Below are 27,397 nucleotides of genomic sequence, written 5' to 3'. Positions count from 1 at the left end.
TCACTGGAGTCAAATATTCCTCTCCTTCTTAACCCATGGCACCAAGAAAGCCCACAGCAGACTTTATATGAATATTGTGTGTGACACCAGCTGACATTTTCTGTGTTATTTTAGTAGTGGGAATGTGACTTCATACACAATATAAACAAGACAGGAGTCCAAAATAGCAATGTAGAATTAACTCCTTAGGTTCCTCGCAGGGATTGATAGAAAGAAGAAATAGAAAGGATACATTATGCAGACATAGGACGGGAAATTTCAAAATGTTTTTTTTAATGGGATTATTCCATCCCTTAATTAAATGCTGGTAGTGTTTTATTTTGCACTCTAAAAATTTCCAGGAGTACTTACTTTCATACATATGTTTCTAGTGTTGCAATTTCTCTGGTTTAATGACATTTTCCTTGGTGCCTAGTGACTTATCATTAACATAGAATTTAACCAAACATATTTCTATTTTTTTTTAGAATAACTGGGGATTTCTCATAAAAAAAGAGAATACTTCCTATGATTGCCTTAACTCTACTGGTACCAAGTAGCTAGATCTTGCTTGTGTGAATATGAGAGGGTTTTTTTCTTAGGAGGGTGAGAACACTGCATGTATCACGTGATAAAGAATGTGCATCCTTTCAAAATGAGTAAATGTGAATGGGCTGCAGACTACAGTTATGAAATGCACTCAATTCATTAACAGCACCCAGTACTCTATATTTTATTTTATTCTTTGTATCTTTGGGTCTTTTTGTCTATGTAGCCTTATCCTGGAACTCACTCTGTAGACCAGGCTGGCCTTGAACTCACAGAGATCTGCCTGCCTCTGCCTCCTGAGTGCTGGGATTAAAGGCAAGGGCCACCACTACCATCCAGTCTCCTCTGTATTTTAAAAGGATTCAACTCTAAGTAATAATGACTTTAGAGTAATTAAAGATCCAAGAGGAGATCTAACCTCACATATAACAAAAATCAAAGACCCTCTCTGGTGTCTTTTAGGAGTCATGCATAGAAGATGAGGCATTAGAACAGAGCACGTGGGCTGCTTTGCTGGGTTGTTTCCTATTTTCTTTCTGGGTCTAGTTTATTTTAAAAGCGATGATTTCCAGCTCCATGATTTTTGTCTTCAGACAACATGGCTTCATTCTTCTTGAACGATCAGAGCATTATTGTCTATGCAAGCACCATTTTCATTACCCGTTCACTGACTGTTGGGTACCTAAGCTGCTTCTATATCCTGGCTATTCTGATCAGCATGATGGGATCTCATTGCAGTTTCACTTTGTGTTTTCTTGATTGTTTATGATATCGAACAATTTTTCATATATTCGGCCCCTCCTCCAAGGCCTTGCTATGTAGACAGGATGACCTTGACCTTGCTGTAACCTTCTGCTTCGGCCTCCTAAACACTTATGCCACTATTTGTTTCGTTATTTTATTGTTTGAGAATTTCTCATATATGTTCCCTTCCTACCAATTCCCCCTCTATTCTTGACCATGACCTTCCCCTTACAGTCTCATGTGATCTTCTATTAAGGCTCAATAAGTCTAACGCATGCTGCCAGCATGTACCTTGATGGAGTACTATCTGCTGGAGCATGGGTAGCCTCTCAGAGGCCATAGCCCTGAATATTACTGACCTGCTCTTTCCTAGCAGTCTTCAGTCAACAATAACATCTAGAACTGGAATCTATGAGCCCTTCTTCCTTTCATTCAGGGACTTGGGCTGGCTTGATATTCTGCAGGTCTTGTGCATATAGTCACGCCATTGTGAGTTGCTTCCATACTTCCATTGTGTGGGCTCTGAAAGCTAACTCAGGTAGAAAGTTTGGTAGGATACACCTTTACCCACTGAGCTATCCTGCTGCCAGCCTCTACCTGTAAATTTTAAAATAAGCTTGTTTACATCCACAGATAACCTTGCTGAGAGTTTGATAAAAATTTCATTGAACGTAAGGATCAATTTAGGTGTTCTTTGATTTCTTCCATTTTCTAATTTCAGCCACAGATCCTGGTAAGAGTTTTAGATGCAATAAATGTACAAATAAACATAATTAATGATAATTAATTGCACCACATTTTAAATTTTGTTGTCTATGTGTTCATGGCTACTATATAGAAATACTGCTTTTGTATTCTTTGGTCCTGCTGAACACAGACATTATTTCCTTGGAACTTAGGAAATATGATTTTTTTCTTAACAGCATGATGGATACAGGTGCTAGAAGTTTCAGTGCTGTCTGAAATTAGAATGGTGAGTGGCTGGTGCTTGTAAGAGGATTGCTATGAGTTCCAAGATAATTCTAGCCACTATTTATTTATTTATTTATTTATTTATTTATTTATTTAATCATACATTAATTCATTCTTTCATTCATTCATTTGAAGTTCTCTGAATAGAACCTAAGGTCTAGGCAAGAGCTCAGCCACTGAGTTATACCCTCAGTCTCTCTCTATATATATATACTATATATATATATAAATAAATAAAGAAAAAGTCAGAAAGAGAAGCTTCACAGACTGACAATAGACAGGAGGCGGGGAGGAGCACAGGATGAGATGACTCGCCTTTTCTCCTTTCTGGACAACACATGCAAGGGAACAACCTGAGTGAAAGATCCTATTTAATTAAAGAAAAGGGAAGAGTTTCCTTTCAAAAGTGAATTGTGGGGCTGAGCATGCACCCCACTGTTAAGAGTGCTCATCCAGTATATACAGAGCCCTGAACTGGAGCCCCATCATCACATAAACCGGTGGCCGTGTGCCTCAGTAACCCCAGTGCTTGTAGAGTTGGGGGCAGGAGAATCAGAAACTCATGGTATTTCTAAGCTACAGAGGAGCTGAAGGCCAGTCTGGGTTAGAGGCTATCCTACCTAAAAAAGAAAGTCAATTATGAAAGGCTATAAACAAGGACTAAAAACAGGAGTGGAGCCCATACAAGTCCAGCCAAAGCAGATACGGAAAACAAGACCATCTATACCCAGATGTAGTGGTTTGAATACGAATGCTCACATAGGCTCATATATTTGAATGGGTTGTCATGTGGGAGGGAATATTACTATTTGAAAGGACTAGGAAGTGTGGCCTTGTTGGAAGAAGTTTGCTGGGGGAGGGCTTTGAGGTTTTACAAGTCCATGCCAGACCCAGCGTCTCTTTCTCTCTCTGGCTACAGATCAGGATGCAGATCTCCTCCAGCACCATGCCTGCTATGTCTGCTGCTATGCTCCTTGTCATGAGGATATCGGGTGAACTCTCTAACACGGAAAGCAAGGTCACAATTATATGCTTTCTTTATAAGAGTTGCTTTGGCCATGATGTCTCCTCATAGCAACAGATCAGTGACTAAGACACTTACGTACCCAAACAATGCAAAGAATGAATACATTGCCCTGCATGTGTATGTGTGTGAAACCTGTTCTCTTGCTGTGTGTGTTAGTACTCATTCCTTAGACAAGGCATCAGGAGTGCCACGATTTGTCCAAATCTACCCTCTCTTATTAACCATAGAAAAGAAGAGGATAATCCCTGAAAGATAAGCCTTTAGAAGGATGAAGGAAAAATAATACTCAAGTATTGAGAAAAATACTATCCTGTCTTGGGAACATTGCAGAAAAACTCTGTTTTTAGTCCTTTTGTATGCATATATAGACATAAATGCATATGCAAAATTTGATTTTCACGACTAAATTATCACCTCATTTTGTTGTCCTCAAACAGCAATACTCATTTGGTTTCAAATCTTTAATTGCTTTGCTGTCTCCCCCACCCAGCTTATTGAACTTCCTTATCTTCAAATTGAAATCATCGCCATAGCTTACTTCTTATCTGTTCTACGTTCCCATTTTCCTGACTCAAAGTACGGAACGTTCACACTCAGGGGGTTTCCAAGGAATTCTTCTTTGATGAAGTGAAAAGAAAACATAAGTCAAATGCTTTAGCAATGGAAGCCAAGCAGCCTTCCCCTCTGTTTCCTCCTACCATGCTGTGTGTAGACTGGCTAGACGGAATGGAGTTCATTCCTAGCTTGGTGGACAGGCCTTGATTGCCTAAGCCAGTCAGTGGAATTCCAGCCCTGTGTGACTCAACAGAGAAGGCATTCCTGTTAGAGCGAAGCCCAGATCTTTGGTTTTATAATTGGAGGGAGTTTCCCCTCCGTTATGAGTCAAATGGTGTCTATAGATGATGACCAGGGCTGTGGTAGTCAGTTTGCTAATGTAGGGGAAGGAAACTTGAGAGGGTAGTCGATGCCTCAGAGACAGCCCCTCTGAGACTGGGAGTCATAAGTACGATCAAGCCAGGCTGAAGCTGTAGCTACCAGATACTACCACTGCTGAAGTCACTACGTTCCATTTATAGTTGAAGGCGGGGAGTGAGATTCGCCACTGCTCCCGCCTCCCTATAATCCACTGGGTTCCCTCCTGTTTGGAAGTCACTGGGACACAGTATGGAATTTACCTCCTTACAACACTTCATTTAGAGAAACTGGGCTCTCGGAGAACATTTACTACTCTACTAAGATCTTTGCATATCTTCGCAGCCTTTCCAGAATCTAGTGAAAGTCACATTCACAAGGCAGTGAAACCGTACATTGAAGGACAGTCTCTACCAGGTTCCAACCCTCACGTGTTTAGGCAGCAGTGACGCGGGCTTTCTTTATCGATTCACATAGCCTGCCTTTTGGAAGATTTAAATTCCTTCTGCCTGTGCGCCTGGGCCTGTACATGGACTCTCTTGGCACAAGGTCAGCTTTGTTTACTCTTGCTCTGTGTTCCCGGCCTCCTATTGGTTGTGTACCTTTTCGATGGAACTGAAGAGACCCCAGCAGACAGATGGACTTCAGCATCTCCGTTGTGTACATCTCCAGGCAACACTGCAGCTGGATGTAAAGCCGGCAGATTTCGGGATGGATCTCACCATCTTCCGGGCTACAACAGAGCGAGAGAGCAAAGCGCAAAGCTGTAGGATTCGGTTATCAGCCGTTTTTCTCGGCCTCTGAGAAGAGAAAATGCTCAAGAAAAAGTCCTTCAAGCCTGGAGTCTGAAATACAGGGTTTCATGCTTTCAAGCAAGTAACCAGCCTGATGGTTCTTACATAAGTGTGCTTCTGAGTAACAGCTCTCACCCCCCTTGCCTTGGCAGCGGCTTCTGCTGGGAGCTTAGAATCATAAACGCTTGAAGTAATTGAGAAAATATCAGACATTTTCAATTTAGCCGTAGGAAGAAATTTCCAAAATACACTTAAGGCATAATAATCTCCTAGCTTCAAAGAGGGATCGAAAACCCCTGTTTCTAGACAGACTAACATGGTCTATTCAATTAACAATTAGAAGTCACCTTTAATATCAGGGCCCCAGCCTAATATGATTAGAGAGCCAATTTTCAAATTGCTTTTTTTTAAATCGTGTTTTTTTTTGTTTTAATCTAAGATATACTATTTTATTGTTTGCTATGGCTAATTTATGAAAGCCTGAATGTTTTTAATGATAAAAATAAATATTTTATGAAAAAAGAGAAAAGTAATAAAGTTACAGTAGCTAATGCTGGGCAATGCAAGTCTACATGGATTTATGTTTGAAATTATAACCTAAGGTCTGGAGCTTCTCTTTTTAAAATTCATATGTAAATATGACAAAAACATGGAGAGGTCATTTTTTGTTTTTGAAGGAGAGAATTCATATGTGGATAAAATAAAACTATTTCATGTGAAACCAGAATAGCATGTTTTGGATGATATGAACTGAAAGCATAAGTTTACAGATCAATTTGAGGTTTATAAAAAAGCCGGAAGGTGAATTCTGTTAATTCCCAATGATTTATCTTTATTTCTGTCTTTGCTCATTTAAAATGGAATGAAATCTAATTAAATACTGTAGCATTTAGGCTCCATTTCTCTGCAATGTGGGCCAGTGGCAAACTTTAAGGGTAATTATCGGATTAAAAAAATAGTCACTTTGTTTTTAAGTTTTTTAAAAAAAATCTTACGTACCAAGAACTCGACAGTGAAAATTAGTCTTCATTTTCAATACTATTTCACCGGCGAACGAGAGTTTATCTAACCATATGGCTTACATAACTCAGAAAATGCAAAAAACTCTCAGCCTCCATACCGTGACGCCTGCACAGTTATCCTGGGTCTTTCAGGGTCAGATAGAACAAACCGCATCCCAGAACTGCTGTGCAAAACGTGGCTTCATCTGGAAGTTAAAAACACCATCTTGCTCCTGTTTCATTTGCCTCACATGGAGCCAGCCTTAGACCAATGTCTGAAGCAAGTGAACTCCCACAGAAACCTTAGGAACCTTCCCTCCTCAACTTACAGAAGTTTCCCTCACCCCACACTACCCCACTGTCTCCTGTCACACATCACACACACACACACGCAGAGAGAGAGAGAGAGAGAGAGAGAGAGAGAGAGAGAGAGAGAGAGAGAGAGAAGAGTGAGAGAGAGAGAGAGAGTGTTTTATATTGCCTTTAGTCTTTAGAAATTTCTCTGTGTCCCATTTCTTAATGGTGCTGACAAGTTCTGAAGAAAGACCTCGATTAAACGTTCCCCAAATAACAGAAAAAAAAAGTTGGAATTATAGATTCCAATTATAGTAGAATAAGATGGTGTGGCATCCATCTTATTCTAAAGGCAAGGCAGAAGGAGAACATTCAGAGGCCAACAGATCTTTTTTTTAAAAAAATGTTGTTTAACCATCTTGATCACGGTTGCCTATTTTTATCTATTTATGATATTGTTCATGGTGGCTCATACGCAGATCTAAGAAAAACAGGGAAAGAAACAAACTTTATGGTAACTCTGTCACATGTTGTGCACATTTATGACAGAGACAACTGGCCAACACGATGTCACTCCAAGTCATAGGGTCTTATATTTAAAGGAGCAAAAACATACCCGGGGGATTATTTCCAGAAACACTACTATATTACAAATCTTTTGAACTAGCACATTTTATTATTTTGCAACTAGAAAGAAAAACACTGTGTTGTCTGAGGAAAGGCAAGTCAGAACAGAGACCAGGATGTTTAAATCAAATTGTTTCCAAGGGGATCATCTGACAGTGTCTCAAATTCAGGAAGGCTTTCTAGAGACTGGGATCATTTTGTGCCCTTCACAAATACTATGGGAGGGAGTTCAGCAAGTCTGGCAAAAAACAATCTGCCTGATAAAATTCACCCTTGCTAAAACTTGACTATGAATTTTCATGTTAAGAAGCATACAAATCCTTCATGTATTATCGTTCTATATCTCAGAGAACATCCTAAAAAGCCGTTGAAAAGCTAAGATGGGGTTGTGTTTCTGTTCTGGGGTGCCCAGAGCAGAGTGCATTAGCCTTTGGGCATGAGCCGTTTTTCCCTTCCATTTTAGAGCCTTTAAGCACATGGCTATTGCTTTTCCTGGAAATGCACAAAAAGACACATCGTTCAGTGGTTACAATGCGGCTAGTATTGCAAACAGTAAATTAAACACAGTATCAACAACTAAATAGGGTCTTAGGTAGCCCAGGCTACCCTCAGACTCTTGGTAGCTAAAGCTGGCCTTGAACTCTTTAGGTTCTGCTTCTACCTCCCTGGAGCAGGGATGACAGGCAAGCAGAACAACATCTCACTTCCTGGGAAGCATGAAATGCACTTAGGTTATTTGCATAGCAAACAAAAGTTGAATTACAGGAGAAGGACTGGAAGTAAAAAGAATAAATAAAAATAAACATAGGCCAACAGAAGAAAGCAAAAACCCAAACGAACAAACAAACAAACAAAAAACCCAATTCGTACACTTGAACATGCTTTAGGATAAATGACAAGAACTAAGGAAACACTGGCATTAAGATAAAAGGAGACCCGAGGAATCCCCATGAGTTATTTTGTAACTTTTCGATGTTACTCTTGCTCCCTCCAAAGGACTCACTTCCTGAAATCAAAGTTTCCATCACAAGAGTCACCCCTCTGGCGATGCTCACATAATTCATGCAAAGAAACTTTATGAGTTAATGAATATATTGTAATATTTTTTCCATAGTGACTTCAAGCCAAGAGACAAACTGACGATTTTGATTAATTGGAAGGCCTCAACGTTTATAGAGAAAAAAAACCCCTAAGAATTAGTTCCAAGAAGATATCAAGAACTCCAATTTTGGAGCTCAAGTTAAACCCAGAACCATTTAAAAGAAATCCCAAATTATAACTGCTTTCAACCGACTCCTAAGTTCACTCACGAAAGCTTGAGTGTTCCAACTGCATAAGGACTTGAAAGCAGGTATCACTCAAGGCATCTTTTGAAATGGAAACTCTCAACTGTGAAGGCCCTTGCCCTGTAAATAAAAGCAATAGGATGAGGGCCTCCTGGAAGGACTGAAAAGAAAACCATTCTGATAACTCCAAAGGCGGTGAACAACAACATGACAGAGACTCTGGCGTACTGTCAGTAGGAGTTAAAAAAAATGGCCCAAGCCCTTTGGAGGAAACTGACAACCTCTTATAAAACTGAATATACATTAATTCCATGACCTGGTAGTTCCATTCCTAAGTATTTGCCCAAGACTGACAAAAACAATGACGGATAGATCCATATAAGAATGCTTGCTGGATTTACTTGGAAGAACCCCAAACTGGAAATAGCCTAATTGTCTATCAAGTGGAAAAGAGCTAAAGGATATAGCATATTTCTAAAAGGTATCATTAAACTCAACAATCAAAAGTAGCTAACTCCTTGTGCTCAAAACATGGGTGTATCTTAGAAATATGATCTTGACAGAAAATCCTTACCGGGAAAAAGCAAAGCAAGTCTCCATTCACCTGAAGATGGAGAAGGGAAAGAAAGAGGTGATGAAGTATCCTAAAGTGATCCTAAAATGATGGCTGAAGGCCAGAGAAGGCTGAGACTCCACATCTCCAGGGTGAGTGAGATGGTGTTCATGTTCGACAAAATCCGCCGAATGGCACACTGAATATTAGTGTATTTACTGTATGCACTCAGTACTTTCACATGGACCTGGGTAGCTCCAGGAATTCATGACTCACTTAGGAGTAAAGTTGGCCTATGTTTGCAATTTCAGAAAAGCTGTATGAGCTGTTGGCTGGACAGAGGGATGAACCGGCAGTTAGGTGTGCGATGAAGCAATATATACAGAATAAGACGTTAGTTGTGGGCTCTAGTTTGTGGGTGGGCACTTACTCTGCCCAAATAGTCACATGGTGTAAATGGGGCCAAATAACTGGGAAGCATTACAGCTGCTGAGGTCAAGCTCAGGAGTTACGCTGGGCATTTGTGTGAGGATGCACATCTTGGCCCTAAATTTATCTGCTCCTTTTTGCTGACGTTACTAGACGTTGGTGGTCTCTGCAATCATTAATAACTTTTGAAAAAATGAGCGAAATGTTTGTTGCCTTGGTAGTGTGTCCCTCATAAAAGGATTTGCTCACGGAAGTGAAGGCACAGGGACAACCACAGGAAAAAGAGCTGGAGTCAGAAAACAGACATTTAGAATTTTTTTTTATCTTAGGAAAACCACGTTGAGTTCTCTGAGACTGGTATCCTCTCTGTGAAATAGAAGAGCAATGGAGGAAAACCACTCAAGGTCACCGCAAGGATCCAGTGAGACTCCGGGTGGACAAACAAGAATGAACGGTTGTCAGAAGCCAGCTGCAATCCATCTCACATCAAAGTTGTGCTTACTTAACTGTGTCTGTCACAGAATAGTCCTTGTTTCCGTGCAGTTCCCATAATAGGCTTTGGTTAAGGGAATGTGCCGTTCAACTGAGGAACCATGGGGTGAGAAGGTGACCCACCAACGACTATTCAGCCTGTCACAGATTTTAGTGAGGACAGATAAACACTCGGGTGTCACCTTGCACAGATGGGAAGCAGAACCTTCCACCAGAGCGAAGATAGCCTTTTGGAATTAATTCTGCTTTTGATTATCAAGCCAAATGGCAGAAAATGTCACAGGAAACCGAGTGGGACCAGAGGAGAGGGGTGGAACTCTTTGACAATGGAGGAGAACGCTCTTCAGGATATCGCTCCCAAATATCGGCTTTGATTTTTCAAGGATGGATTGTGCATTCATTTTAGAGCAACTTTAACCCTAACCATGGCTTAATGATGGCTATTTCTCAAGATGCTCCCCTAAGTCTATATCATCAAAAGCTAGATAGAGAAATCATAAGAGAACAGTGTATGATCTAGTAGTTATTTTAGGTTTCCATTTCTTGAAGGTCAGAAACACAGAAGAGAAGCCAGAGACCTATCCACTGACTGTGTCACTTTATACACAATAGAGGCCCCCATAAAAGAGAGAAATCCAAGTTATCCAGGAGGCCAGAGACAAGGAAATTTCCCTCAAGCTCACAAGCTTCCTCCTGAGAATTCTTATGGACCTGTGCATTAGGTGGAAACCTGTACTTTGCTGACAGAGTCTTTGCAGGTTTGGTGCCCCCAGGAGCCTTTGCAAAAGCAACTGAAGCATCATCTCCTCTCTCACTTCACAGCATGTTATTACATGGGAACATATGGCTGGCTCTGTGACTTCCTCCGCAGTGAGCTGAGCCTGGATCAAGCTCTGCCCTGAAGCGCTTAAAGTCAGTCATAAATGAGACTTGACTTTTAAAGGCAAGAGGGAACTCGCTGTGCAATCGCGTTATGGGAGCAACTTGGTATCCTTTATGTAAAACACCGGGGCTCTGAGGGGCTGTTCCCTGTGTAGCTTCAGCCCAGCCTCGACTTCTTGTTGCCTCTGCTTTTGCCAGAATCTTGGCTGTTTCTTCATGATACTTTGGAGAACTCACGAGGAACTAATGAGTAGCATTACCACGAGTCTTGTTATTTTTATTTTTCCATTTTAAAAGTGAAAGCTTTATTTAAAACAAGTAGCCATCACTGTTCTGACATTATAATACCTATGCTGAGATAAAGTTAAAATATTACTATCGAATTGTACCTTATCTCTTACTTTCCATAAGTGCTACTTTCATGGTAGGAATGAGAACGTTGCGTATGGGTCTAGACACTGTCGAGCAGCAGTCCTCAACCTTCCCAATGCTACGACCTTTTAATACAGTTTCCCATGTTGTGGTGGCTCGCACAACCATGAAATCATTTCATTGCTACGCCACAAGCTTGATTTTGCTATTGTTACGAAGTATAGTGTAGATATACAATACATAGGGTATCTGATATGTGACTCCAAGGGTCGCGACCCATACACTATTGTAGTGCTTCTTCCGGGCCTCCGGGGGATTTCTCCAGACCTGGGAGGTTGGGCGAGTTCACTGGCTACACACCCTGGCTTCTGGTTCTTGTTACAGGAGTGTCTGTCCTGAGTCAGGCTCACAGGCTTACTCTGATGCTCACAAGACATTCTTTAGTCCTCAAAATAAAATGTGTTTCTTATTCTGTGTTGGCTGCTTTCCCTCCCCTATACCCTTTTTGGCTTGGAAGTTTCTTGGCCTCTCCATTTTTCCCCTCTGATTTTCTTAGCATTTTCCCTTTATGGTCTCTGGCAAGGAATTATATGGAGTCTGAAAATAGCTTTGTAGATCCTGGTCTTGCTAGGTCTTACAATTCTTACAGCTAGCAGATGCTCGTGGCTGAGGGAATCTCATTTTATGCTCTTAAGGCTGTGGGAGTGGAGAGAGCACCTTAGATTACATGATGAGAACATAGCCCTTTCTTACTGAATATAGAATATAAAAACATAAATCAATATAAATAGTCAGAATTGATTTATTTTTTTAAACCTACTCTTATAAAGAATATATAAATGTATGTATATATAGAGATATGTGCATAAATGTGTATACATATTTACTGATTTAACTATAAAATAATATATTTATAGAACTTCATAAATATGTACATATATCCACATATAGATAGGTATATATGTGTGCATTTTTAAATTTATATATACATATTGGTATAGATGCAAATATTTTATATTTGTGATTTCTTACAGTTAGGGTAGTTTTAAAGGTTTATACTTATGTGTTTATATGTTGCCTTAAAAACAGATTTAAGTTAAAGAAGCATTATATAGTTCCACATTATAATCCACAAACTATTTTTGGATATGAAATCAAGATCTTCCAACTCAGAGGCTGACTGTTTCCTCTTGATTTCAATAATATTCACGCTGATACCAATAGTCAACGTTCTGTGCATCTCTCTGGAAACAATCACCCTCATTAAATGGCATTATATGCCAAGTCTGGGCCCACCTTTGCAGCATACAATTAATTTCTACCTTAATCCACCAGGCTTTTAGAACTAGGCGTACTGAACTGTGGAGGGTTGCCTGACAGTATGCAGGCCTCTAAGCCGGTGCTTAGTGAAGCTATGGAATTCATCAGTATTGCCCAGAACAATGAAAAGTTTTCATCTGAACTCTGACAACTGGGGTGAGCAAGCTTAACCTAGTCTGTTAATGCTGAAGAGAGCTTAAGGCAAAACAAAGCAAACAATTTTCTATCTTATTCAATTGTGACATCACAAAATGACAGTCAACACTTTCATAATTAATTGTGCATCGTCAGGGAAGAACTACTTATCAAGTCTTTTTGGTCGTCCACTCTCATGGCCTTGTTGCCCGTGAGAGATTTTACCTAGAGTGCTGGTTGAAAGGTGTGAAGGACGTTAAGAGTCCGAAACACGTATCACACAAGGATCGAGGTACCATTTTCTAGACTCCCTAAAGGATGAAACCAGAAAAGCCCATCCTAAACGGCTTGGGACAAGCATAGAAAAGAAGAACCTGCTTTTCACATTTAATGATAGCAGCCTATACTTATGGCTTCTGCTCCGTGCCAGAGTTCTTGCTTTAATTTCTATAAAGAATGCAGAGAAAACTCAGTGAGGGTTTTCTGTTTTGTTTTTTTGCATTTTTTATTTCCACTACACATTCTACCCAGCTCTAAGACATCTTTCAGCCCTGTACTCAGTAAGATTTTGTGCTGATGAGTCAGTGAGGTGGCTAAGTGGTTAAATGTTCTTGTCGCCAAACCTGCTAACCCGAGTTCCATCCCAGGGACCTACAGAGCGGAAGAAGACAATAGACAACCACAGCGTCTTCTGACCTCTGCACACAATCCTCTCACACAATACCATACATGCACGTGGTAAATAAATGCAATAAAATATTCCGGATGGCATCACCGTGCCTTTGTGAAGGGATGCAATGTTAACTTACTTTTTTTTTTGCATAACCATCAAAAGATGATATTTTATGCCCAATATGGAAATGTGTGTTTCTCGATAGATGTGAGAGCTATTTTGTGTAACAATGTAAATTTCTTATGCAAATACAAGATGCTGGTATTTGTATATGTGGAAAATATATTCCACTGTGAGCTTCTTCACTGGATCATAAAGGCCCAGAAGCTTACCTCAAGGGTCTGTAACCCACTGTCTGCTACAGCACAGACGTCACAGAAACACCTCTCAGACAGCTTACCAAGGTAGCAGCTAGGTGCAATACGGAGTCACCTGTCAGTCTGATGCCAGCACCAACTCACTTCTATCATTGCAGATTGGTTTTTCATTGTGTACTCTTCTTCATTTTCTTAAAAAAATTGGAATTTGTATGGAGGTCAGTTTTAAAGAATGGTCTAGCATCCACAAGGCTTAGGTTAGATCCCTTGCCCCGTGTACAGACATGCACAGTCCATTTTTGTAGGAGGAAGAGACAAAGATTTTTTTTTTCACCAGTTTCAGAGTTTTCTGAGGTTTGATTTTCCTTATCTGTCATGCGGGGATAACCACGCCTTCTTGGTAGTGTGGCAAATGGGATTGTGCTTGGAAGGCTCGGCAGACAATCAACTCCCAGAACACTCACTTGTGAAACTTCCAAAAAACGAAGTGGGTCTAGGTATAGAGACTATGCATTCTGTTCTGTTCCAGGCTGACTAGAAACTTGCTTTGCTTGTACGGCCCTGCTCAACCTCCTGTTTCTGAATCCACAGTAGATGCTCAGCTGGTGTAGACAATCATTAGGTAGAAGCAGACTTTGAAGTTGACGTTTCTTCTTTTTTTTTCCAAGGCTAAGGTTGGGTGGTTTAAAAAAAAAGGGTTGGGGATTTAGCTCAGTGGTAGAGCACTTGCCTAGCAAGCACAAGGCCCTGGGTTCGGTCCCCAGCTCCGAAAAAAAAAAAAAAAAGAGAGAGAGCGCTGTAGCTACCATCAGCTTCAAGATCCAGAGGGTAGATGAGAAATAGTTTATAGTGCGCTGTGCTGCTGGGGCACCATGTTCGGAAGAGCTGTGCCAAGAGCATTTGCTCTTCATAACTTCTCAATTTATGATGGGTTTATTAAGATGTATCCCCATTGCAAGTCGACAGCCATCTGTGAGAGACACGCTTCCAGAAGAGCTCAGTAAATAGAAATAGTGGAGTCAAATTTCCTAGATAAAAACGGCTTTCCTTGATATGAAATAAAACTGGAGATCTAGAAATGGTAATCATTTAAGGATGTATAAAAATTTCACAACAATCTGTGCTTTCCCAATAAATTATGAATCATGCCAAAGTAATTATTTAAAAGCTTCAAAGGCTCTTGAGCTAAATCACGAATCTGAATGGTGAAATAAGCCGCATAATTGAGGGATAGCAAAGTAAAACCTGATCTTAGTCTAAGAAGAAAAAGAAACAATGTTTATCACTTAATGAAGAAGTACCTACTTTAAAGAAAAACAACAAAGATCGTCTGAAGCTGAATGCCTGTCTTTAGCAGCTCTGTAAATAAAGCTAAGGGACATACATCCATGATGGTTATAAACTGACTGTTGCATTGGGTTCCCCACGAGGAAGAACAGGGCAAGTATAGAACGGCATGTGGACTGTACTCCCAGTAGTTGGAGGTCAGACCCTGCACAATAGCCTGATGCCTTTACTCAGCCTCTCACTTTAAAACAACCCTTTCAGCTTCATCCATTTTAACTTTGAAGGTGGAAGAGGAGGGAATGAGCTCATTTGACTAGTGATGGTTGCTCCACCGAGGTGTCAGTGTGGGTGTTCTGATACCCTTTGGGTGGCGTGCAGGGTTGATAGCTCTTCCAGGTAGAAATGGAGGCCAGACAGACACACAAAGGAGAAACAGGTAGGCATGTTTGGAACCACATCAGAGCAAGTATCTCCATGAGAGACACCAAGGAATATTTCAGGCTCGTCTTTGCAATTCCCAACATTCTATTTAGTTTCAAAGTAAACACATTTGGAAGAAAGAATGTATCAGCTGGCTAAGTGTCCACGGATAGACCCACAGAAAAGGGGCAGGAGAGGAGAAAGGAAGGCAGAGTTGATCAGCAAGCTTGTAAGGGCAGCGGGAAGTGGGCAACATTCATGAAACCACTAGACCCAAAAACCCAGGAACAATTTAAAAAAAAAAAAGGACAATTTCAAACTTGAAAACTGTCCATCACAAATAGAAACTCTTCAAAAGGGAAGCACATTGTTAGGACATCTGCATCTTTAAAATAACAAAACAACTATTGTGAAAGAAAGTAACAGTAACAGGAATGCAGGGGAGGGGTTCTGGTCCATTGCAGTCCATCATGACTCTTGGGGAAGAGGTAAGAAGAGGCTTTCCAGCCTCTACAGGAAACCCAAGTGGTCTGGAGTACTTCAAATATCTCAGCAGCCCCGTCATATCTGTTTTATAACTTTATGGAATAATGGAATCCCGCGTGGGACCTATGGGATCTCGCAAATCAAAATGAAAAAGGGGAGAATTCCCAGCAGGCAATTCTGCCCATTAGCTTAGCTATCCTTACGTTTGTATTACAGGCTCTCTTTTACTTAATAATGGATTCAAGTAACATTCGGTGGGTTTCCCATCACTTGTTCTGAAGCCCTCTTAAGAGTTCATGAAAATTATCATTACTCAAGGCCTTTTGATTTGATGATAGGGTGTGCCTAGACCCTCCTCTAAGACAAATAGGTTGTTTTTTTTTTCTGCAGCATTTATAGAAGCTTGAAATCCTTCCTTCCTTGATTCGACATCATTTTACTGCCAGCAAATTTTCAACTAACTAGCTACACCGCAGAGTGTGACACACGATTTTCCTTTCTTTCCCAAGGATAAAATGTAATACTCCGTAGACATCTCTGCCAACAGTTAGCTCAGGGACAGAGATAGTTCTTCACCCAGACAGACAGAGGGCCATGAGGAGAGAGCTAGTGGCGAATGTTTAGGGCAGTGTTTACAGTGGGGAAAGGCATTGCTTTTGATTTTCAATGCACTGTATCTTGTGCAAGCTCATTAGCGCTCAGCCTGTAAAACAAAACAAAAATCAAAAAGTGGGTGCATTTCTCTGATGAAAGACTTAGGATAGGATCCTGTTTTATTACATTTTGGTGATCTCTTCGGTATTAGCAAAACACAATGCAATGTTTCCTGAGAATTTACTACAATCCAGACATTGTCCTGAGGTCTCATGTCCCCTTGGCTCCCCTGTTGAGTCTATGAAGTGGCAGCTATTCTTAGTCTCCGTGTATAGTGAGGCTTAAGAGGGGACTTGGTGAGGGCCACCTGAAAGGTAAATGCAGAGACAAGATTGAATCCCATGTGTGTGCTTTTAGCTCCTGCATGATATCACCAGGACAGGTACATAGGAAGAGACTGTCCTTATGTGCTTGTTTTTGGAATTACCCAGAGCTACTGAAAGCATGCTTTAGGAAAAATACTGAACTAGAAAGAAAACAATTATTTCTTTCAACCTTATCCTTATTAAATCCCTAAACAGTTCGTTGCAAAAGGCAGCTTTACTCCAAGTTGCTCTAGTTCTCCATAGTAATATTTTCTGCTCACATGTGTGACATAAGAGGCCTGCCAGGCTAATGCAAGACTGGGAGATGTTACCAAGGAGATTGGGGTGCCTCACTCTGCAGAAATCTCCCCAATCTAAGCAGAGCCATGAGAAAGAGAAAAGGACACAATGAGATGAGGGAGAGAAGGCTCTGCACACTGGCATACAAAAGCATTGAAGGGGAAAGAAAGCAGCCTTGCTGCAGCTGTTTCCTCAAGGAAGGGATGCAGCATAATGTTCCTTCCTTACCACTCTGCTAGGAATGTGGGGATTCTCAGTACACCAAGAGGAAGGTGTACTGAAAATGATTTGCAAAACATTGCAGAAGCAACAAGCGAAACAAATATACTAAGGACAGCATGGACACGTTGTGGCGACTGGAGGAGTCAGCTTTGTAGAATAAGGGTTTTCACGTTAGAGAAACAGTATCCAAGCTTTATGTTCCACTGGGCCCTATCAAAAAATATAAACACGCACTTCTAGCATACACAGTAGATTGTTAGTCATGTTATGTTTCAAACACACAAAGATAGAACTTTAGAAATGAATATGAAACGTGATGTTTTACTAATCCTACCAGATCGTCTTGTCCATGTCCCTTTGAAGTTCAAAGGCTTTGGCTGCAGGCTCTCGAACGTCAGTGAGCATCTAATCATCAGAAATGTTTATCAAGCCATTGAGCACTAGGCCCTCTTCCTGGGTTTTGGGGTGGAGATTGATTATTTAATCTCTATTAAAGTCCCAGTTTATTTAGGACCCATATTTGGAGATGCTTTGGGTTAACTTATTATAACCATACCCTTGGTGGACACATTAAACTGAAATGCTAGATAGGATTAAAGTAAGAATTCCATGGTGTATGTGCACACATACACGTGTCCATTCAGATGTACATGTGTGTGTTCATGTGAAAGCTAGGGGTCTACATTGTTTATTTATCTCTATCACACTATACCTTACCTTTCTGAAACAGAATCTCTCACTGAACATGGAGCTCATGATTCTGCTAAGCTACCTAGTTCTAGGAATCTACCTATCTCTGTTTTTTAATGGTGGACTGGAGTTCCAGGCACCATGCACCCTTAAGCCTCTGTGTGTGTGTGTGTGTGTGTGTGTGTGTGTGTGTGTGTGTGTGTGTGTGTGTGTGTGTGTGTTCATCCTGGAGATCTAAACTCAGGTCCTCAGGTTTGCATGCAAGCATTTTACTACTAATGAGTTCTCTCCACAGTGTTTTTTTTTTAAATTAATATAAAATTAAGGTCACAGTAAAATAGGCTGTGTGATTTTTCCGGTAGGGCAATAGTATGGGATTAATGTTCTTATACAAGTGATTTTATTTATATCTATTAGAAGTCAAATGTGTCAGATCGTGATGCATGAGATACGCAAACTGCTTCCAGTATATCTCTGCCCATCCAGTTCTCTAAAAGGGCATCTTTTCATGTTGGGGTGGGGATGGGGATGAGATTGGGGGGCGGGGGATGGTTTTCATCATTTTCAATTGACAAATTATTTCTTTTTATATGCTTGATTTGTATAAAGAACCAGTGACTGCAGGTGTATCCTAGTGAGCAAATGGCAGTCAACAAACAAGCAAACAAACAAACAACCCAGTGCTTTACAGGCTCTCAGTGCTTTACCTAATTACTTGGGCAGAGCTCGTTTTGCCTGTTCTCATCTCATCCATGAGACCCTTTCTCCCTCTTCCTCTTAGTTTCTTCCATTACTTCTCTTTCCTCCTGTGGCCTCCGCCATTCCGTCCTGTTCTTTTATTCCCTGCTTATTAATGTTAGGAAATCAGTTTGGGATCTAATGTGACAGTGGGGTTATTTATACTTAAAAGGGGATTACCGAGGATTAGAAGGCACCAGGCTACCGAGGGGAGGAAGCTGTGATGTCAACATGCAGTGGCAAAGTTGGTATTGAAAGCAGATGACCCTAGAGACCCAGTGTACAACACAGAGCCTTCGCTCAGCAGAGGATCCTATGAACACGCAGGTGCGTTCCTATTTAACACAGGGAGAGAAAAATGCTTTCAGATGCCATTCGGAACACACATTACAGAAATCTTAGAAGTTGCTCCACATCCACACCTCAGCTCAAATTTAAGCAGATGGAGGACTATAGGAGGCTCCAGGACCACAGTAATAAGACTTCCCACATGACAAGCACTGCTGAGAAGCCAAGAGTTTCTTGGCAGATTATGGAAGGCCCCCTGGAGACTGTGCACTCAGACAGCAAGTCTTACGTGTTTTGCACTTCTAGCTTTTACGGAGAAACTTTTATCCTAATTAAAAAATAAAACGTCTTGCTTTAAAAGTTTTGCTCTTGCCTTTTTCCTTGAAAGCATGTCAAAATTATCGTAGTATGAACTGACGTCATGCTGCCCATCAAAGAGAAAAATGCAGCAAGATCCACTTGACAAATGAGTACAGGTAACGTGAAGAGCCGTGGTGGCGAGATGACTGGAAAGTGTCAGCATCCTTGGCAAGGGGCGAACCACAAAAAAAAAAAAAAAAAAAAAAAAAAAAAAACAAAAAAACAAAAAACAAAAAGGAAAGGCAGAGGGCACACAAAGGCACACTCCGGCTCATACTATGAAAATTCCAGAGAATGCACATAGCCGGTGTGGCCACAGCTGATAGAAAAGCTGAGGATTTCAGACCTCAGTGTCAGCTGGGGCTTGCAGTTTCCTTGAAAAGGTGCAAAGATAGCTGCCGCCTGGCCCTTTTTCAAAGCAAAACTCCTGGCTGCATTTTCTGCACCCGCTGCTAGGAACACTTGTACCAGGGTTGAGAAACACCATTCAGCAGAGAGTAGCAGGGAATTTGGAAAAGATGTTCCATGCAGGAAGTGAAAGAGACAATAGCAAGAAACCTTGCCAACCATACACAGAACAGGGAATAGATCTGTACGAGGAAGCCTGACTACATCGTTACCAGTGGGGGTTTGCATGGGTTGGCGGCTGGCCCTACAGGGAAGTATCTTGCAAAATGTAGTCCACTCTGTTCTAAGAATTTAGAGTTCTTATTAAATTTTAAATTATATACATTTTGTGGTGTGTGCTTGAGTGTGTGCCTCTGTGTGTATGCCTCTGTGTGTGTGTATGTGTGTGTGTATGTGTGTGTGTGTCCATGTGTAGGGTGAAAGGACATATTTGGAGAGTCAGGTCTCTCCTTCCATTATATGGGCCCAAGGGATTAAAGTTACGTCATCGAGCTTGGTGACAAGTACCTTTACCTGGTAATCAATCACTCTCCTTCAGATTTCTTTTTTTTTTTAAAGATTTATTTGTTTATTTAATATATATGAGTACACTGTAGCTGTCTTAGATATACCAGAAGAGGGCATCAGATCTCATTACAGATGGTTGTGAGCCACCATGTGGGTGCTGGGATTTGAACTCAGGACCTCTGGAAGAACAATCAGTGCTCTTAACCACTGAGCCATTTCTCCAGCCCTCTCCTTCAGATTTCTATTTAATTTCAACACTACAATTTCTTTCTTTCTTTCTTTCTCTCCTTCCTTCCTTCTTTTTTCTTTCTTTCTTTCTCTAATATAGTTCTACTTTTAAAGATTATCATTTCTTTTCTGGGTTGACTAAGTCTAAGCACCAGCATGGACTTAAACTCCATTTCCAAAATACAAGTAAGCAAAATATCCAGCAATGTCCACAAATACTTTTCATCCTGTTAAGAATTACAGTCTCTTCTGCAACTCCAACAGTCTAATTAAACATACAAATCTTGAAGTATTTTTCCCCTTATTACTCTATTTCGCTTTTCATACACAGAAACATACAAAGATTTTTTTAAGGTCAAGTACACAGTGTTCTACCAGAAGGGAATAACGTCAAATAAAAATAAAAGCAGGGATAAGGGAAAATAAGCACTCAGTCTCCATGGAGCCAAGGGGAAGACATAAGAGACGAGGGGTAGGAAGTTGTAGGACCATTTCCCAAGGCCCAAGTATAATTGCATTTGTTTTGACCTTTGAAGATGAGAAAATGGTATTATGGCAACATTAAAAACATTTAAAAAATAAATTAGTTCAGATCCCATTGCTTAACTATCATAATCATTCAGAATTTAAGCATATGAACATTTTCTCTCATTTAATTAGTGTCATTGTAGGCCAATTTTTTGGGGGACGGGAGGCATAGAAATTGTTTTTTTCTTACTTCTCTGTATATCACAATCACTTTCCATTTTAAATTATTTCAACGTGGCAATGGAGAATAAGATATAATCAGGACAGCCACAGGATAAGAACTGTTCAGAGATGTTCTGCCAGAGCCTGGCAAACATAGAGGCAGATGCTCGCAGTCAACCACTGGACTGAGAACAGGGTCCCCAGTGGAGGAGTTAGAGAAAGGACTAAAGGAGCTGAAGGGGTTTGCAACCCCATAGGAAGAACAACAATATCAACCAACCAGACCCTCCAGAGCTCCCAGGGACTAAACCACCAACCAAAGAGTAGACATAGAGGGACCCATGGCTCCAGCTGCATATGTAGCAGAAGATGGCATTGTCGGGCATCAATGGGAGGAGAAGAGCCCCGCGGTCCTGTGAAGGCTCGAGGCCCCAGTGTAGGTGAATGCCAGAGCAGGGAGGTGGGAGGGAGTGGATGGGTGGGGGAACACCCTCATAGAAGTAGGGGGAGGGGGGAGGGATAAGGGGTTACCAGAGGGGAAACCAGAAAAGGGTTTAAAATTTGAAATGTAAATAAAGAAAATATCCAATAAAAAAAAAAAGGAGAAAATTCTCAACCTCTAGTTGTTAGGAAAATGTAAATTTAATTAAATGAGATATGTCATTTCATATCCACAGGATGAGAAGAAGAGTAAGTAGTGAATCTGTAGCGAAACGACGCAATGTGCCTATCACTGGGAAGCTAACTCACCCCAGTGACCGGAGGCCATTTTGAAATCTCGGATAGACCCAGAACATTTCAGTTTGGCTCCCCTGCCCAGCCGAGAGCAGCACAGCTCAGCACATTTCCACAATAAGGGTGAAATTATTCTTTTGTGCCCAGCAGGTTAGAAAGCACTAAGATGCTCTGAACCTTCAAAATAGCTAGCGTGAGACGGGAACCCAGTTCCCTACTTTAATTATGTAAACTCAACTTTCAGCGTCTTTATCCGCACATATGTACAAATACACCCAAGCTCCCAGTTCTCCTGTGCCACGCTCATTTGCCTGGTGTCTCTCTCTTTATGTTTCTCCTTTATTTCAAACCTTCTGTCTGAAGGTAAAGCACAGCTTTAGTTAAGATCATTATGTTCAAGCACAGAAAAAAAAAAAACTAAACTACTTAAAGGGACACAAAACGCACACACTGGACCGCACAGGGAAAAGATAGCTTGCTTCGTTCACCAGCAGCGCTCAGTTGAGAGATGCCGCACGGTTTCTTGAGCATTTACTGAGTGCCAGGTGTCTACTCGGTAGGCCGTTGTCATCTGGCTTCTGTTTTGCCATGGAAACACCTGCTTTCAGCCTCACGGTGGTTGGTGTTTGGGTGCCATCGTCTCTCTCTAGCTTCTTTGACCATCTTCCTTTGGGTTTGGAGTCCCATGGCTCCCACTGCCTATTTTAGCTTTCGTAAACGTCTTAGGGACAGTGGGTCTTCTTGTGTCAGTGTGGATGCCGTCTTACCCTCTCTTCTGTCTCCTATGCGTTTGTGTTCGCTGTATCGTGTGCATTTTCTCTAGATTCACCTTTCCGTTCACTCCGTTTGGCGGTGTCTGATTCATCTATTAGACTTTAATGTTAATGATCACTTTTTTGGCCACTTTTTATTTTTCCCACCCTGCGCTTTCTTTTCACTGAGCATGAGACACTTCAAAGTTCCTGGTTTGGAGTCAGAGTCTTTTTTAAAATACATTTTTGGTAGTAACAGAATTACATCATTCCCCATTGCTCCAACCACACGGTCCTCATCAGCAGAGCTGGCACAGTCCTTCCAGGAGCTCAGCATCATCCCTTCCTCCCCACTCCTTTCCCTTCTCCCCTTCTCTCAGATAGGTCCACGCTGTGGCCCTTGAACTCGAAACCCTCCGGCCCCACTTTCAAAGCGCTGAGGTCACAAGTGTGTGTGCCTCACACTCCATTGTTGGGTTTGAGGGCTATGCTCACTTTTCTATGCATTTTACATGACTCATGGTTTGGGTTATTCTACTGTTCTGACAAGCTTATATCTAATTCTGAAGACAGTGTTGAAAAGTGAAAGGTGAAGCATCTAAGAGTGGGATACATCTCGGGAGACACAGAAACTAGTAAGGACGTTGACTTTGGACTCAGGCCTTTGCTGCTATAGGACTCAGTGGGTGCAAGCAAGCTATCAGAGGAATGGTGAAAAAATAAGGGTAGAAGGGAGAGGTGAAAGTCTCATAGAAATGAATACCACTTAATTATATCAAAGGTTAACCATAGAACCCCAGAGGGCAGATTGAAACAAGAACACCAGAGTTTCATTCATCCAGGCTGACATTGCATACGCAGCAGGTTACAGGCGTGAGCCCAACATCGCTTCTTCCATGAAGCCCTTGTGAGATGATGGAAAACAGAGGAATCCTGACCGTTAAAAGAATTTGTACAGATCACACTATTAGAAAAGAATATTCCGTTTTTGCTTTGTCTAAACATCCCATCCATAATTGCACCCTATTATTTCCAGATAGAACCCAAGCCCTTAAGCTGACAAAATGCCACAGAAAGAAAATAAGCAAAGTTTAAAAGTTCAGAAAAGATACAGTACTTAGAATAAAATTTAGAAACAGGAATAGTATTTGAGTGGCCTAAAGGATCAGAGAGGATGCATAGAAAAATCCCTCTAGTCTTGTTACTCAGGTGCTGATCTGAAATATTTTCTCTGAATATTTGATGTCTAAACATAAGTTGAAACACATTCTATGGGCCTGATGAAGGTTGGCTCCTGTAAAAAAAATCCTTAAGACAATGCTTCTACGGAGAGTGAATACATCAGTTTTAATTAATATTTTGTTGGCTGAAAGGGATCTTTTTTTAAAAATACCTTTTAATTGAATTTCTTTTTGACTATTTCATACATATTCTGATTACTGTAACCTCTCAGCCTCTCTAATCCCCTAAACACCTCTTTCCTAATTCATACTTAAAAATCCAGAACTGCAGGGACAAAAATGGAGAAGAGACTGAAGACAGGAGCCTAGCATGGCTGTCCTATGAGAGGCCCAACCAGCAGCTGACTGAGACAGGAGCAGATACTTACACCCAACCACTAGACTGAAGTAGGGGACCTCTGTGGTTGAATTAGGGGAAGGACTGATGAAGCTGGACGGGAGGGCGATCCTATAGGAAGACCAGCAGTCTCAACTAATACAGACCCTGGGGAGCTCCCAGAAACTGAACCTCCAACCAGGCAGCATACATGGGCTACTCCAAGGCCTGTGGAGCATCGGTCTGTCTGTCTGTCTGTCCGTCCATCCATCCGTCCGTCCATCCATCCATCCAGCCATCCATCCATCTATCTATCTATCCATCCATCTATCCTCTATCTATCTCTATCATCCATCCATCTATCTATCTATCTATCTATCTATCTATCTATCTATCTATCTATCTATCTATCTATCTATCTATCTATCTACCTACCTACCTATCTATCTACCTACCTACCTATCCATCCTTTCTCTCTATCTATCCATCCTCTCTATCTATCCATCCTCTCTATCTATCTATCTACCTAGAATTCCCTACTCTAGCCCCAGTGGGAGAAGAGGCACCTAATGCTCAAGAGACTTGAGGCCCCAGGGAAGGGGGAGGCCTAGTGTAGGGGGAGCACCTCTCGGAGGCAAGGGGGAGGAGGAGTGGGATGAGGAACTGTGGGACGGGAGATAGAGGGCTGGGGTGCGGGGGTGGGGGGAGACAACGTCTGGAATCTAAGTAAATAAAAATTTAAAAGCACAACAAAAACAAAAACAAAACCAAAACAAGAACAAACCCCACTGAGTATTACCAGGATTGTCTGTAGGCATATGGCTTTGTTCACTGGTACCTGGTGGGCTCCTTAGTAGGTACACAAATGAAAATGACTAACTACCCCCTCACCAGAATCCATCATAGGTCAGTTTAAAAGGTAGCTGTAGGGTCCTGTGAGCCTTTCCCAATCCATCAGCGACTGCCAACCACCCCACTGCATGTAGCTTCTACGGAATTGCCCAGGAGACAACATTTCACAGACTTTCTCCCGGCTTTCTGACTCTTACATTCCTTCCAACCGCTAGGAAAGGGTGCATTAATGAACACGGATGGCACAGAGGAGGCTACCTTCAGAGACTAGGTGGCATGGCAAGGCTTTCAATGGGTTTTATCAGTGCAGTCAGAATTTAATTTGGGAAATCAATGCTATGGTTTTATTTCCGTTCCAAAGCTTTAGAAAATACTATTTTTACAACACAGGCCACTCTCTTATTCATATACTCAAAATGCATCTGTTTTACAGCGTGAGGAACATCCTGTGCTATGGGCTGAATCTCTTCATCATCCCTCTATCATCCATATTTTGAAGCCAAATTCCCCCAACTAAACCCCCCAAGTTAGAGCAGGGGATGGAGCCTTTGGTCTAGTGGGATCAGCACCCCTTTTAGGTCAGACAATGGAGAATTTCAAAGCAGAAGAAGATGCTCCCCTTCACCCTAGGAAGGGAACCCTCTCAGCCCCTCACAGTGCTAGCACTGAGCTTGTGCTTAGAGGTTTCAGAGTCTGAGAAAATAAACTGGGATGGTGTTGTTTACCCACCCGACTATGCTACTTCGTTATGATAGCTGAAGGAGACAGAACCATCCCATAAAAAAAGGGAAGGGCGTGTTCTTAAAAACCGTCTGTGTCATAAAAGTGAATCAAATCTTTACAAACATCACAGTTCAGTGGAAGTTAAAGCTAAGAATATGCAGTACCTGCCCTAGAGTAGAGTCTATAAGAACCAGGGTGGTGGGGATGCTATGGAGAACAGTGCTGGGCAGCTGATAGAAACAGAAGATGGACTGTAGGCTGCACGATTATGGTGTCAACGTATATTTATAAGGCTGGTGTAACTTAATTAGAGTTAATAATTATTTGTTTGAAAATTCTCTTAAGAACCCCAATACTTAGTGGAACTCAGGAAAATGTTCAGAACACAGGGCACTCACACTGATATTACTAGTCCTTCCCTGAGGAAAAGAAAGCAACCACACCCGGTCTCGTTAGCACTGTGTATTCCACACATCACTGCTTCAAGAAAGCTCCCAAGGGTTCATGGGTAAAGATGGCCCCAACTCACAGCAGCCTCCTCTAACAGAAAGGGATCAGCCTCTAATAGATCGGCACCCTGGCCTCTGTTTCATCAGAAAAGTGAGCGACCAGCCATCTCAGACACCTGGGAACTGAGCTTCACATTGCTAGGTGCGGATTTAAACCAGACAAATTTATCAGGAGCGACAATCAGGGCGGTTCTAAGTCCTCATAGTCACCTAACACATTGCTGTCTTTAGGAAAGTACTGTTTTCCTCAGTAAGAAACCACAATATAAATATGTGTTGGAAAATACCCCCGGTCTGAGGGAGAATGACAAAGCTATGATTCCACAGAGTAAAACTCACCCTTTACTGTATTTTAAATGTTTTCCTAAGTGAGTATATAACTTATAAAAGCAATAACCTTAGAATAAACAACATCACATCATAAATAGTATTTGCAACCACGATTTAGACACTGCCGTATCATGAATAAATTTTCTATTACCATCAACATTCCATTGTAAAGAAAAACTCAGCCATGAGTTGTTTCGGCCGTATGATTACTTCCTAAGGATGGATCGTTATAACTGGAGTTTCTAAACCAAAGGCAGAAATACTGTGAAGGTTTTTGATAAAAACTTGCCACATAAACACCAAGCCACATTTATTCTCTACCAAGCGTCTCTGAGAGGAGGTGACGTCACAGCTCTGTATTTGGTAACCGAAGTCCCATTGCCTTGGTTTCCGGTAAGCAGAGCGGTTTCCTTAGATGGTTTCGGCATTTTACACTTTCTCTAATGAACTGAGACTGCATGTCTTTTTAAAAATTTTATTCTCGAGGTTGCTTTTTTAAAGGAGTTTGTAAAGGTTTTAAGGCAGGTTATGAGCTTGTTTTGAAACACTTGATATTTTTTTTTAATGCTCATCTTTAAATTGATACAGAGCTATGGGAATCAATTAACAATGCAATGAACTATGTAATATGTAAAGAAAATATTCTAGGTAATTTAAATTTCTTAGTTATCACTAAATGTCTTATAAAACAAAACAAAAGAAACCCAAAACAAAAACAGTAAAACCAACCCACCCACCAACCAATCAACCAACCAGGAATTACTCAAGCATCATACAAGTCTATGTTTCTTCTATCTGTTTTAAATCTAGAACAACCTTTGCCTTTCTCTACCACGACAGGGACATCTTAAAAGAGAACAGATGAGTTGCTCAAAGAAGTGCTTCAAATTCTGAACTTACTGTGTGGTGTGATCTGAGTTTCATGCAGAAACCTTAAATTATACGGGCAACTGTGCCAAGTGTCTTCTTTCTGATTGCTGGTTCCAGCATCATCCTGA

General features: G+C 41.2%; 1 protein-coding gene across 3 annotated transcripts in view; it reads right to left on the bottom strand.

Moving 5' to 3' along the window:
- The window catches only part of Rgs7bp (regulator of G protein signaling 7 binding protein), a 116,516-nt gene that overhangs the window by 44,762 nt on the left and 44,357 nt on the right, over positions 1–27,397 (bottom strand). For all 3 annotated transcript variants that reach the window (XM_032898940.1, XM_032898939.1, XM_032898941.1), the window contains exon 3: positions 4,786–4,916. In XM_032898940.1, coding sequence (XP_032754831.1) covers positions 4,786–4,916 — 131 coding nt within the window. The remainder of the gene's footprint in view (positions 1–4,785; positions 4,917–27,397) is intronic.

The sequence above is a fragment of the Rattus rattus genome, chromosome 3, assembly GCF_011064425.1.
Source record: "Rattus rattus isolate New Zealand chromosome 3, Rrattus_CSIRO_v1, whole genome shotgun sequence".
Taxonomy (NCBI): Eukaryota; Metazoa; Chordata; class Mammalia; order Rodentia; family Muridae; genus Rattus; species Rattus rattus.
Note: the sequence above shows the minus strand (reverse complement) of the source record. Positions and strands in the feature narration are given on the sequence as shown.